The sequence below is a fragment of the Physeter macrocephalus genome, chromosome 12, assembly GCF_002837175.3.
Source record: "Physeter macrocephalus isolate SW-GA chromosome 12, ASM283717v5, whole genome shotgun sequence".
Taxonomy (NCBI): domain Eukaryota; kingdom Metazoa; phylum Chordata; class Mammalia; order Artiodactyla; family Physeteridae; genus Physeter; species Physeter macrocephalus.
The window spans coordinates 86,851,145-86,865,637 of NC_041225.1; the positions used below are offsets into that span (position 1 = coordinate 86,851,145).

General features: G+C 39.6%; 1 protein-coding gene across 6 annotated transcripts in view; it reads right to left on the bottom strand.

The window, feature by feature from the left end:
• Nucleotides 1-14,493, bottom strand: part of EXOC6B (exocyst complex component 6B) — a 735,227-nt gene that overhangs the window by 178,299 nt on the left and 542,435 nt on the right. For 5 of the 6 annotated variants that reach the window (XM_055089243.1, XM_024133527.3, XM_055089241.1 and 2 more), the window contains one exon: nucleotides 11,014-11,087. In XM_055089243.1, coding sequence (XP_054945218.1) covers nucleotides 11,014-11,087 — 74 coding nt within the window. Of the gene's footprint in view, nucleotides 1-4,859; nucleotides 6,013-11,013; nucleotides 11,088-14,493 lie in introns of those variants that run through there. The other variant, XM_028496527.2, reaches the window with a different exon arrangement.

Genomic DNA, 14,493 nt, shown 5'->3' on the forward strand with positions numbered 1-14,493 from the left:
GCTGCTTGTAAATTTTGGAGATTAATCCTTTGTCAGTTGCTTCATTTGCAAATATTTTCTCCCATTCTGAGGGTTGTCTTTTCGTCTTGTTTATGGTTTCCTTTGCTGTGCAAAAGCTTTTAAGTTTCATTAGGTCCCATTTGTTTATTTTTGTTTTTATTTCCATTACTCTAGGAAGTGGATCAAAAAAGATCTTGCAGTGATTTATGTCAAAGAGTGCTCTTCCTCTGTCTTCCTCTAAGAGTTTTATAGTGTCTGGTCTTACATTTAGGTCTTGAATCCATTTTGAGTTTATTTTTGTGTATGGTCTTAGGGAGTGTTCTAATTTCATTCTTTTACATCAAAGCTGTCCAGTTTTCCCAGCACCACTTATTGAAGAGACTGTCTTTTCTCCATTGTATATCCTTGCCTACTTTTTCATAGATTAGTTGACCATAGGTGCGTGGGTTTATCTCTGGGCTTTCTATCCTGTTCCATTGATCTATATTTCTGTTTTTGTGCCAGTACTATATTGTCTTGATTACTATAGCTTTGTAGTATAGTCTGAAGTCAGGGAGTCTGATTCCTCCAGCTCCGTTTTTTTCCCTCAAGACTGCTTAGGCTATTCGGGGTCTTTTGTGTCTCCACACACATTTTAAGATTTTTTGTTCTAGTTCTGTAAAAAATGCCATTGGTAATTTGATAGGGATTGCATTGAATCTGTCCATGGATGAATCTTAAAACATTATGCTGTATGAAATTCCCTTTCTGGAATTTTACATAAATTCGAGAACTGGATATATTAATAGTTTATTCTTTTTATTGATGAATGATATTTCTTTATATGGGTATAACATAATTTATTTAGTCATTCACCTGTTATATTTATGAACTAACCTACTGGAAACATTTCTTAGGCTATAAAAATAAAGATTTTATACCTTATAAGACTTACAATCCTGGAGTAAGCATTAAATATTTACTGGAATTTGCAGGTACAGGAGTCCCATTTTCCTGATGTTTAAGGAGTTGAGACAAAGAAGGGAGACACTAGAAGTTTAATAGGCCAAAAAAGAGTTTTCTTTCTCCATCCTTAAGGGGTTTGGAAAACTGCTTACACAGCAATTAGAAGAGACTCCAAACAGCTCTCTGCTAACCTACTGGGAACAGATCCTAAATCCTTGGATTGATTGGGATCTTGCCTATATAACTAGTCACCAGAGCCAGTTTTTCTTTTCCACTGGATATTCTTAGCAAATGTTACAGTGCAAAATATCAAAAGGCAATATCAGAAGCTATTCTAGGAAAGTGAGCTGTCCTTTGACACCAATGCTATCCAGAAGGGCTTCAAGCCCAAGTTTAACTTCATTTCATGTGTAAGAATCCCTTAGTCACATCTTAAAATGCCATATCATCTCTCTCTCTCTCTCCATATTTGCAATGAGTTATTTTGCTCCTGAAGTGAAGAAAGACCAAGAACGAAATAATCCTGGCTAATCAAGGGGGGGCTACTTTAAGAGATAAGCATCCCATTGATATAGCTGTGTGATTGTGTATGAAACTGGTTCCTTTGCAGCTCCCTGCTTGCTGATAGGTGTCCTACAGAAAGACTCCTTCCTGGGTATGGCTGCCTCCGAATCAGTCTTTCTGGATTGTCCCTTTGCCTCTTCAACTCACTCACTCTGGCTTGCTTCCCACTGTAGTTCTTTCTTTCACTTGGTTCCTGTTCCATCTTTGCTTGCCCCCTTGGGACTTGACACTTTAGTTATTTTGGTTCCCTGTCTTTACTGATGCTGTCTGGTTCCCCTTTCATAGTTTGTTCTACCTCATTTCTTTACTGGTTTCTGAACTTGCCTAGTAGGAGGGTTTAAACCTTCAGATCAGGGTTCTGGACACTCTTTTTGTTCCTTGTTCCCCAGGCGCCTATGCTTGTAATGGTGGCTCCCAGATAGCTAATTCTCTTACAGCTATGGGGGGCTTCTTTCTTGGCAAACTGAAATATGCCCCAATTCCCTAAATCTAGCCCTTTGTTGTCACTCTCTGCTGCCCTCCAGCGGCTATCAGTAGGATACACTTGTCAGAAATTAGTTCCAAGGCCTGGCTCTACTGTCCCTTCTTTGGCCTATGAGCATCCTCTAATAGGACACTAGACAGTGTAGTTAATGCAGATGAGATTTGTGTTCGGAACCCATTAGGCTTTAACTCAGCCAGCGCTACCACAACAGCCTCTGATTCCACTGCTACTCCCAGGGAAATTCATTGGTGATGACTTTCCTGTCCTTTCTCTTGCAGATGTGATTATCTAAGAAATTCACAAATTCCAGGTTTATGGGTATGCATATCCATGCTGTGTGGGAAGTAAGAAAGAGACCTCCTGAGTTTCTGAGGCTTGGCTTCTTGGGAAAGCAGAGAGCAGTGAAGTGGCTCAGGCTAGCCTAGCAGCTGGCCTCACAGACTACCTAGGTCTTTTATTATTTAGCATGAGGATCACAAATGCTGTCTATGAGCTAAGGTAGAAATAACCAGGTGGCTTACTATGCTACGCTTATTAGCTCTTCACACAAGAGTTGAAATGGAATGCAACTCTAGCCTCTGAACTGAGAGACTTTACTATGAGGCTATCTGGAGTGATGCTGGCACCATGCCCACATTAAAAGTTACAGCTGTTTTACCGGACCAAAGGGGTAGCAGGGTTGTCACAGACTAGACTCAGACTTCTGGAAAAGGTCCTTCTAGCCACTACTGGAAAGGCTGTTCTATACTCTGGTGGAATCTCTAGGTGGCAGATCTCTCTGCCTCGTTTAAAGTAGGAAGTGCTGGACAACTCTGTTGACCAAGCTTTAGATTAGGTTAGCCAGCTAACCCAGGACTGTACCAATATGGGTTGCCAGGAACAATGGATAATCTTAGCCTGGGAGGCCCATAAGTCAAAGGCCAAATCCAATGCATTATTCATGGGAAAATACATCAAAAGTCTGGTGTTTTGTCTCCTGCTACCCAAAAGATTGTCCACAACGCCTCTAACTGAAGGTTCTTCACCCATTGCTTATTTCCACATTTCTGCCATTAATTCAGTTTAAAGACCCTGTCGTTAATTATTCAGCATTTCCAGACACACACCTCCTCCCCAGTTAAGACGCTGGTATAGGTGAGACAAAGTCTCAGCAGTTCTAGAATAAATTCTCCTCCACTCAACCAAAAACACTCAGTAAATCCCAGAATGTGTTACATATTACCGGCAATTCCTTCTATAAATTTTCTATGATGGCTCTAGTTAATAATGTCCCAAGCAAAGTAAGGGGATATATCTGATTTGCAGAAGCTGCAGCCACATCCCATAGCTGAAGACCTTATTCACCTGTGCACCGTCCTTGTGCATGAAGACCTAGTGTTGGCTTATATGAGGTCAAAGGTCTAGCTCAGTGGAATCTATTCTCAGAAATGTTCCCAATTTTCTTCTTATTATTATTATTTTACAAAACCAGACCCAAAGGTGTTAGCTCTCTTCTACTTGGCAATAGGAATTATTTGCGGTCAGAGCTTCCTTTAAGGTGAGCGGTATCACTGTGAAGGTTATAAGTGTCTGTCAAAACAACATGGGCAAAACAATTTTGTTAATACAACCAGAAAAACCTGCTTTCAAAAACCAAAGGACTACCTTTGGAAAGGAAGTATTTCAAGTTGACCATCTTTTTTATGCCAGATGGCCAAGCACAGCTAAACGTTCTTTTCTGAAAGTCTGCTTATCAGTATACAGCACATTTGGCCTTGTCCTGGGGATCTTTCCAAAAAATTCTGCAGCTGTCCCTAAAACTGACTAATAGAGCATCAATACAAAAAATAAAAATCTAGACAAAGTAGCATTCCCTCAAAGCACCAGGGCCACCTGAAGAGAGATTTTGGGAAGGGCAGAATGTTAAAAAGGCCTATGTTACAAGCATGGGCAAACTACACCAGAATGTAAGCTCCACAAGGGCAGGGGCCATATTTTATTCACTACACTATACCCTCTATACCACTGTACCCACTATAACAGTGCTAGGCATAGTGCTGAATGAATGAATGAATGAATACTTCCTGATTAAGGAGGTCTATATCTACATTCAAGTGCTTGCTGTGCCTATGTCAAGACATGGCCTATAGTCTGCAGGAACTTTCAGTGGCTCTGTATCAGCAGAGATTTGTGCAGGAGTTCTAATATATTAATATTACTACATCCTCTTCTAATCAACAAATGCCTTTGGCATATGATAACCTCAGATTTCATTTCGGAAATGACATCTACCCACATATACATGCTATATATGCTACCATACCAGTTGTGCAGATAATCTTTTCCAAGTTAATGTGCTTTATGGCTTAAACCATTCCTTCTAACCCCACCATTAACATCAGTTATAGAAATGACATCTTCTAACTTCATGAGTTATCCAACTGTTTGATTACTAACTCTGGTGCAGATGACTCCCAGTTTTATAGGCCATTATTCAAGATCAACAAAATATCTCAGTTGAGCACCTGGAGAGTATTTCTACTGACAACATTACTGATCCACACACTTCACTACTAGAGGGTTCATAAACCACTATATTTTCCTCCACCAAGAATATCCTTTCATAAAGACTTTCCCCTACTACCTACACCCACACCTCCCTTCTTCACCATGACTCACTGACAACTGCTCAGTAAATACTTGGGAAAACTACAGGCCACCACCCCTCCCTACTAAGAAGTACATGTGGGGGATGGCTTTCTTCCAGTTTAATATAGCTTAAGTGTTGTGATGAAGACTGATCCCTGAGGCCTTTTATGCGGGCCTGCCCTACTCCCACCCCAGCCTCCTATGTAATCGCCTAGTTAGGGGTTGTTTAGTCTGGTTAGGGTGAAATATTATAAAAGAAATTCTATTGAGCCTCATTTTGATATGTGCCATATCAGACAAAATCAGTTTTTGATATAAATGGATGTTCTACTGAGGCTAAAATATAAGCAAGTTAAGATTTTTTCCATAAGCGCCAACAGCAGTCATGAAAAGGGGACATGTTCCTCTTAATGGGAATATTGTTCATTAGACTTGGAGGTAGGGCAAAAAGAAGGGAAGGCAATTTTATTCAAAAACCAAAATTTTATTGAATAGGATCAAGATAAGAGGGGAAATAAAAGGGGAGGTGTAGGGCTTCCCTGGTGGCGCAGTGGTTGAGAGTCCGCCTGCCGATGCGGGGGACACGGGTTTGTGCCCCGGTCCGGGAGGATCCCACATGCCGCGGAGCGGCTGGGCCCGTGAGCCATGGCCGCTGAGCCTGCGCGTCCGGAGCCTGTGCTCCGCAACGGGAGAGGCCACAACAGTGAGAGGCCCGCATACCGCAAAAAAAAAAAGGGGAGGTGTCTACACAGTCAGATTCTTGCGTGGTTCTCAGGTTTCCCTACCTGATGTTGACTAACTGAAAATACTGATTTTACCTATATACCTCTAATAGGCATAATATCAGAATTTGTTCAACGTCTCCAAAGAAATATACAATTATTTCTCTTAGGTTCTATAGTTGTTTTTAAGGTAGTTTAAGTGCCTGCAATGGAAATGCACTGTGTTTACTTTAGACTGAAGGTTTAGAAATTGGGGAATAAGTGGCCTACAGGGAATGTCACCAACTCAATCTTAAAAAAGCCACAGATATCTTGGGATGGCTTTGCTGTATAAGAGTTGTTGCCAACAAGCTCCATTCAGGAGATCTGATGCAATGTCACAACCTAATTCACTCAGCTTTATAAAAACTTACGTATATTGGAAGTAAAAAAACGTTGGTGCCAAGGAACAGAAACGTTTCTAAAGAACATATTCAAACCTCTTCCTGTTGGTCAGACATGGAAGGTGAACAGCTAGAAATTAAATAAATAACGTAATAATTATCTGGGGAAGTTAAGATTCTCTCACAATGAATGGAATAACAGAAATGTGAAGTGTTTCAGGGTAGCCTGTAATAAGCAGCACTTGATGAGGAGATACAGAACATAAAAAAGAGGTCCATGAAGAAGCTGAAAAGTAAAAGCAAAGAACAAAGAAGAGAAATTAAGAAAAGGGGATTTAAAGAGATTAGTTTAATACTTAAAGGTGGCAAAACAGTCTAGATACTGGTTAAATCAATACACACACACATACACACACACACACACAGACACATGCATACAAACACGCACACACATTTTTACAAACAAAACTTAAATCCAGCTCTTCTCCATGTTTGAAATAACTTTACCCCTCATCAACACCTAACTTCCTCTCAGTTTAACTCTCCACATTTTCCATGAAATATTTTATAACTAATCAGGCCTACAAAGACCTCTGTACTTCATGGCCATTTTTTGCACTTAGAGATTCAATCTTGCTCCTGATTTGCATTGTTTATTTCACAAGATTATATAAAAGTCTTATATTCCAACTAGAGTGTAAGTTGGAGTTTTCCCATTCAAGGAATTTTCCCATTCCTTGAATTTGGGCTGGCCTTGTGACTAGCTCTAGCCAACAGAATGTGGAAGAAGTGATATTTCAAGCATAGGCCTCAAGAGGTTTTCACATTTCCCCTTGCTCTCCTGGAACCCTGCCAGGAGGCCATGTGAATAAGCCTGGACTGGGCTGTTGGTTAGTGAGAGATCACAAGGAGCAGAGAAGAGTCGCCTTAGCTAAGGCATGCTACATCAGGCAATCCAGAGCCCATCCAGCAGCTGATCTCAAAGTATGAGTGAGCTCAGCTGAACCTATCCAATCTGTAGAAACTTGAGCTAAATAAATGGTTCTTGTTTTAAGCCAATATGTTTTTGGGTGATTTGTTATGCAGCAAAAGCTGTTGAAATAATTGAAACATACACAGTTGTTTTAGCTTTCCAATGAAATACCTAATCATAGTGTACCTTATATTAGAATCAAGTATTTGCTGTTCACCTCTTTGTTATTGGAGGGCAGAGACTGTATTATATTCATTTGTGTATTCCCACAACACCTAAGTTGTGCTTTGTTCACAGTAGGCACTCAGAGTTTGATAAACTGAAATGAAAATCATCTGAAGTTCAAATTCTGGTGTTCATCAGCATAATTTACTTAATGTTTAACAACAGAAGAAAATACAAACCATAGTACTGCTTAAGAATCAAATAACTACTGAGGATCTACTATTGGCCTTGTGTTGTTATTCTCAATTATGAACCATTAAGGGCCAGCAATTATCAGTACTTGGAATATAAATGCTACTTCAAGATAGTCAATAAGTGAGTCTTTAAGTTGTCCTTCTCAAGATTTAGCATTAACCCAAATTTGATTTTCATAGAAATAGGCACATATATTTGATACATGAATGTGAAGTTGTACTGCAATCGTACTTTTATGAGCTTGGGAATATAGAAATTATAAAGTGGCAAAGAAGAAGATTTTGATTTGCACTAATTCACATTAACAGCTGATTTTCTAAACCCAGAAACCTGACAAATGAGGTATGTAGGTAAATATACTTTAACTTTGACATGCTATAAAAGTGTAAAATATCATGAAAGCCTGTGTATTCAAAATGTCATTTCACTTTTTTCCTTACGAAGTAGAAAAATTAGAATAGACAGGATGGCTCAGAAAGGATGAATAGTTTTGCTATCCACATCTAATTTGCTTCCTAATAAAATTCTATGGCTTTTAAATGACACTCTTTGCTATTATAGTCTATACAGAGATGAGTTCATCAAATATTCCATGTTTTGAATATTTTAAAAATTATTATTCAATTGATAGAGCCTGAAACACTGTAAAGCAAAAGAACATGAAAGCATGATCGGAATGAATATATTCATAAACCAGTGAAGAAAATACACTCAATGACAGTAAAAGAATATCCTTGCTGCACTGAACTGGGGACAAATCCCCTTTTTGCATGGGTGCATGTATGTATCCTATAACTTGCCTTAACTTTAACTTCTTCCTTTAACTTCGGCCATTCCTGATTAATATTGTTATCTTTGACTTATAAAGGGCATAATGGTTAAATCAGGTAGTAAGGTGGATAACTGAGTCAGGACCTTAAAAGGTTTAGACAGGCTAAATAAATAAGAATGATTAAAATCTGGTTTGTTAATAGAATGTCTAAAAGGAAAACGCCGACCAAAGAGAGTAAAGTCTTCAATTGTGGCGTATAAAATCAACCACATAAAGACTAGATATGGAATGAGTAACAATGCTACATGTGAAAAAGATTTAATTACTAGCAGATGGAAGCTCAATAAATCAGGATAGAAAGACTGTCCCCCAAATTGGAGTGCATTAATAAAAATGCAAAGAGTGAAAGGGTCAAAATTAAGTGAGACATATTTTAGCCAACTTAAGAAATACCTTTCTTATAATCAGATTTTCTTGAGGTGGACCCTGCTGCTTTGGGGAAGCAAGTTCTCTTCAAGGAGAATATTCAAGCACAGTCTAGGGTGCTGTACAGGGATTCCAAGTATCAAGCCAAAGGTTATACTACATGATTTTTAAGATTAGGACCCAGCCCCCAAATTCCATAACTCTACTTTAGGATTCCAAAGAGTACAGGCAAAAGGACACATACTCAAGGAAACCTAATCATGTCTCATTTGAGGTCAAGATATCTCCTTTGAAACCACACTTCCAGACTTTCTATTATAATCGGCACATCTCTTATAGTTCATTAGCTGCTCGCTTTAAAAATGATGGTCGGGCTTCCCTGGTGGCGCAGTGGTTGAGAGTCCACTTGCCGATGCAGGGGACACGGGTTTGTGCCCTGGTCCGGGAAGATCCCACATGCCGCGGAGCAGCTGGGCCCGTGAGCCATGGCCACTGAGCCTGCGCGTCCGGAGCCTGCGCTCCGCAACGGGAGAGGCCACAACGGTGAGAGGCCCGCGTACCGCAAAAAAAAAAAAAAAAAAGAAAAAGAAAAAAAAAATGATGGTCACTTTAAGTTATGAGAATGACTAAGATGAACTGCAAAGAGATAAATATTTTCAGCACGGTATGTAGAAAGATAATTTTTGTCACACTGATTCAATCTACCTGAGGCCTGCTAATAATGAGCTAGGCAAGTTTTTCAAATGATCTAAGAAAAATTTAAGCTGCTTTAATAGAGACAGACATAAATAGAAATTAAGTGATAGATTCAATAGCAAGAGGCATATTGTTTCATGACTCAGTGAAATTTTGGAGTTTTGGTTTCTACTACTAAAACTTCTTAACAGGAACTCTGAGAACAAAACTGTAACAGAAAATAGGAACTTAAGCATAAGCAACAGTGCTCACTGAGAGCTCACAAGTACTTGAGCATTCATCCCCAGCACAGATCCACCTTATTTTGGCTGTGTTTTCTAACTTACTCCCTTAGTTAACATTTTCTGTGAACACTAGTTGCTTTCCATAGGGACCAAAACCACAAACTCGAGAGAATGACCACACTTCCTTTCTATGAAGAGTGAGAAGGGAAAAATTTTTCCTTGGATGTGTTTTTCCAATGAAATTCAATTTCTGCTTTCCAAGAAACGCCAATTGGCTCAGAAGTCTCTGAGAAGAAACAGTGCTGGGAAAGTCAAGCAGATACCATTCCACAAAACCATAAAGCAAAAATCCCAATCTTTCAGGTTTACATCAGCCAAGGGGTTAAAACCTGAACATCTCGGTTGAGTTAGCTGCTGAATCCACAGGTGGAAGGTGTTAAGTGTGGAAAGAGATACTCAGCTGCATTTGGGACCATGCTGGGAAAGCCTTTATGTGTAAGAGAACCCCCACCTCAACTCCTAAATATTAAGTTGACACACGTTTCTGGGACGCGGCCTGAATCCTCAAACTTTGGCGGGTCTATAGAGACACAATTTTCTGTTTTCTGCTTAACAGGGCTTTCCAGGATTGTCATCAGATGACAGATTACACCACCCATCCACAAGGATTCAGGGGTAGCTCAGGCCATCCATTATGGGTTAAAAGCTGTTCTAGCATGAATCGAGTCACAGTAGTAAGGAGACTACCAATACAAGGGGTCCTACAGCTTTAAGAAATACCCTGGGCATCTAAAAGTTCTCAGAATGCAAACTTTGTCAGCTCTGAAAACAAGAGGCACTGCATCATTATGGCAGGAGAAACAAAGCCAGCCCCCTTTTAAAAAACAGACAAAAAAAAAAAAGATTGTTTTAATAGGAGAGAAGCATCAGTCATTGATTCTTACTTCATTCACACTTTCTATCCAACCCCATCCATCTTCAGAGTGAAGAGATGACAGAGCCCAGTTAACTCTCTCCCTCTTTCGGCCCCCGCCCATACTTCTCCTCTATACCCAATCCACCAAGGCCTACCAACCCACCCTTTTCAATCTGCAAGCAACAGCTCTATAGCACGACTCTTTCTATCTAATGGGCTTGCAAAGCTCAGGTATACCTAAGTATCAGCTTCCATCACATTACTTTAGTAGGGTTGCCTGTCAGGTTAGCATGACTGGTCAGGGCCTTTGCTAATTATCTAAAATGACCACTTAGTCACTTATGGCTGACCGCATTCTACAAACGAGGGGATGGGAAGACTTAAGGCAACAGAAAAAAGTCAACAAACCAAACCAACAATCCAGAATGTAAAATATTTCATTTTTCTTAAATGCTACTGCCCTCATTATCTGCAAACAAAAGTCCTCCGGGAAGGCAGTCTCTGCATCAGTGCACCTGCTTAGCATTGGTTTGCTGAGCTATCTTTTTGCTGTGTCTGCAGAAGCCAACTATAGCACAATGGGTCACATCACTTGAGGGTCACTTGAGTCCCTCTACATTCTGGGTCCCTCCTCCCACGTCCTGCCTTCCCTTCCACCCACAAAACCTTTAACTCCACCATAGCTAAGGATCCCAGATAGCTAAATAAAAGAGGTGGCCTCAAACACAGGGAAAAACCCTTAGGTCTCCAGTGTGAATCGCCAACGCCAATCCCCCTCCCCTCCCCTTTTCCTTAAGACCTGATGGTCTTCAGTCACACATCTTAAAAGAAAAACAAAAAACAAAAACACAAAGACTTACTTGTCTCAAGTCGATGAAGGCCAACTGCAGCGTGTCCTCCTGGAACCCAGGCACCGGGCCGGATCTGGCAAACTCTGTGGGAAAGAAAAGAGGATAAAAAGCGCCTTTAACTAACCATGGACAGGGAGATTGGCAGACGGATGACAGGGAAGACAAGAGAGGCTGGGGGAGAGGAGGACCAAGCTTCTAAGGAGTCATGTCTCTCTCCCTTCAGCTTCTTTGTTTGCCCTTCAAAATTCGTGTCATCAAAACACCATTAATTCCAGCATCCTGACAGCAAGGAAACTGTACTAATTCGACCTGAAATTTATTCCCATGAGCCGCGCTGGGCTTCAGAGTATTTGTTTTGTGAATGGACAAACAACTTGCAAAGGAGGAGGGAGTGGGGGAGAGAAAAAAGTTTTTCCTCTCAACACAATAAAATCTTCAGCTGTGAACCTCTTTTCAGTTCCGAAAGCTATTTATATTTTAGATCGCTGAAGGAATTTTCTAATTTCACGCCTGTCACCTCATTCCCCAAGCATTTATCAAAAAATATTCCCTGCCACATCATTAATTATTCCCTCACTGATTATTTGTATTATCTCATGAGTGCATTATCGCCAACACACACACGGACACACACTCACACACACACACCAGCAGCAGAGGCTGCCCCAATCTAGTGCTTGGCTCTTCAGTAAAAGAGTACTGCAGATATGAAAAGACCCATCTAAATAAATCTCACTGCAAAAACTTAGGAAACATTTGTACATGTTCATCCTTCTAGTGTATTCTTTGTTCTTGACTTCTAGTCCACTCTCAGAAATTCTTTTTTCTCTTCCTTCTACCCCAATTTAGTCTTAGGTCAAAGAGACCATATGAATGCTATTTGCAATTTACAGTAGTGCCTTGGGTACATGCTCAGTTTATGACTCTGGCTTCTACATTGTTAATAAGAAGATAACTGAACAGGGCTATAGGGACAAATACTAGTAACAGTTAAGAATGTCAAATTTTATTGTCCCTAAGCCCTGCTTATTATGCAATCAAAAGGTCTTGTTTAAGCCCCTACATACACACAACACACACACACACGCACACGCACACACACACACACACACACACACACACATACATACAGAGAAAATTCAAAAGTTGGACAGTTACTAACTATGCCTTGAATTCTCTCTGTGAAGCCAAAGCATGATAAACATTTAACATAAATCTACTATTTACCTCAAAAACAACTCAAGTATCTGCTCAAAGCAAATATGAAAAGGAATGTTTTCCTTTCAATTATATTTTTCTTCAGGAATGAATTTAAGAAATTATAGAAAGTTGGTATCATATTAGTCTATTGAAATTAAATAAAATCCATCAAGATATTTGCATATATGTCTGGAAAATTACTTCAAACAACTAGTAGCTGCATAGATTCAAATGATTTATGAACAATGACAGGAATTTCTGTTCTTTAAAAATATTTTCCATCTAGGAAATGTCTACTAGGTTTTCATAAAACCCTTGACCTACTTTAAAAAATAATGTTAACAAGGTAAGTTGCAGGGAACACAAAAACATTATGTGAAATGAAATTTAAAACAAGTTATTAAATGAATTGTATAGAGCACAAAGTGTTGTACAACTGTAACACAAAATATTCTTATTCTAGAGATTTTTTTTTTTTGTGGTATGCGGGCCTCCCTCTGCTGTGGCCTCTCCCGTCGCGGAGCACAGGCTCCGGACGCGCAGGCTCAGCGGCCATGGCTCACGGGCCCAGCCGCTCCGCGGCATGTGGGATCCTCCCGGACCGGGGCGCGAACCCGGTTCCCCTGCATGGGCAGGCGGACGCACAACCACTGCGCCACCAGGGAAGCCCCTATTCTAGAGATTTTAAATAAAAATGACTCAAATGGAAGGAGATAAACTATATAGAATGATTAGCACATTAAGTTTCTATTTACTTTGGAAAGAAAATTTATATGCCATTTATAAATGAATTCTATCATATGTATAGCCCAAATGATTAAAGTTTTAAAAGAGTAAAGTTCTAAGACTATACAAATACATGATGAGAGCCATGTTAATCAAAGCTTGACAGAATCCATCCTTCATATCTTACAATAGCCATTATCTGTGATAACCTTGTATATGGCCACTGCTCAATTACAACTTTCCCATACTATGCTCCTGTAAAAAGCAGTTCTTTGAATTATAGCCACAGCCACTCTTTTTGAGTCTTGATTGTCAGGTGGTCAGCTTAAATAAGCTTCCCATGCCTGGTAGTTTCATCCAAGGTTGGTAGATTATCACTGTTGCTCCCGTATGACATAACAGCTATGCTGCATCACCTGAAGTCCTCTCTGTCAGTAGGAACCCTACTTGAGTCAAGATGCAGCACCTATCACGGTGTTCTGCTGCCCTACACATGTTCAGTTCAACAGGATTGCCCTATGTTACATGGTTTGAATGCTTGAGAGCTGGCTACACATTCTGAATCTCCTTATTGGGCACGCCCCCTGGGGTTGACATGATGCTGATGAAACCACTCAGGAATCTGGATGTGATACATATTTAGTCAGAGCTGTACTTTATAGACCTCATTTTATGATACACTGAATCTTCCAGGTTCCCAGAGGACATGGTGGCCTTTTAGATTTGATTTTCCTTTTATAAATCAGGGAATGAAAATTACATCATGTGTGACAGAGTAAAGAGATTAATTTTTGTGTATAGCTTATGGAAATGTTTAATTACTACATATTCAACTTCATATTTACATTTTTTTCTCATTGTTTTATATATGTAATTCTTGTCTTCCCATGTAGGCAGTAAAGTCCTTAAGGATAAGGACCATATCACAGAACGCAGCAAGTATCAAAAACAGTAGATGTCCAACAAATACTTATATGTTAATTTACAGAAATAACAAGATTAACTAATTACACATATTCTTTACTGCCAATGAAAATCTTTGGATTGCAATAGTAGGGTGACTTTAACCTGAGTATCAATAAGTAGGCTTTAGGAATTTATGAGCTCACTGAAATTAGATGCCCAGTGATTGAGGAGATGGGTTTTGGGTCATAAAAATCAGTTTGAGCTCCAGTTACTAACTCTAAGGCCATGTGCAAACTACTTAATCGCCTTAAAGCTTCAATGTCTTTATCTCAAAAATAAGGGTAACAGTATATTCCTTATAGTGCTGCTATGAGAATTAAGTGAAACAACTATGTAAAACAGTTGGCAGAGTGCCTGGCATATCGTAATTGATTATCATTACAATTAGTTTTTTGTGGGAATATGTGTTTCTCTGTGAAGAAGGTTCATATCTTTTATTGACTTCTCAGAGGGTTGGTGACCAAACAAAGGTCAAGAGACACTGTTCTATATCCAGGACAAAACATTAGAAGAAATTCAGCTAATATTCAGTTATGAGTTAGTGAGTTGGTATTGAAAATTTATAGGCAAATATTTAAGTGCTTCACTTAAAGGAAG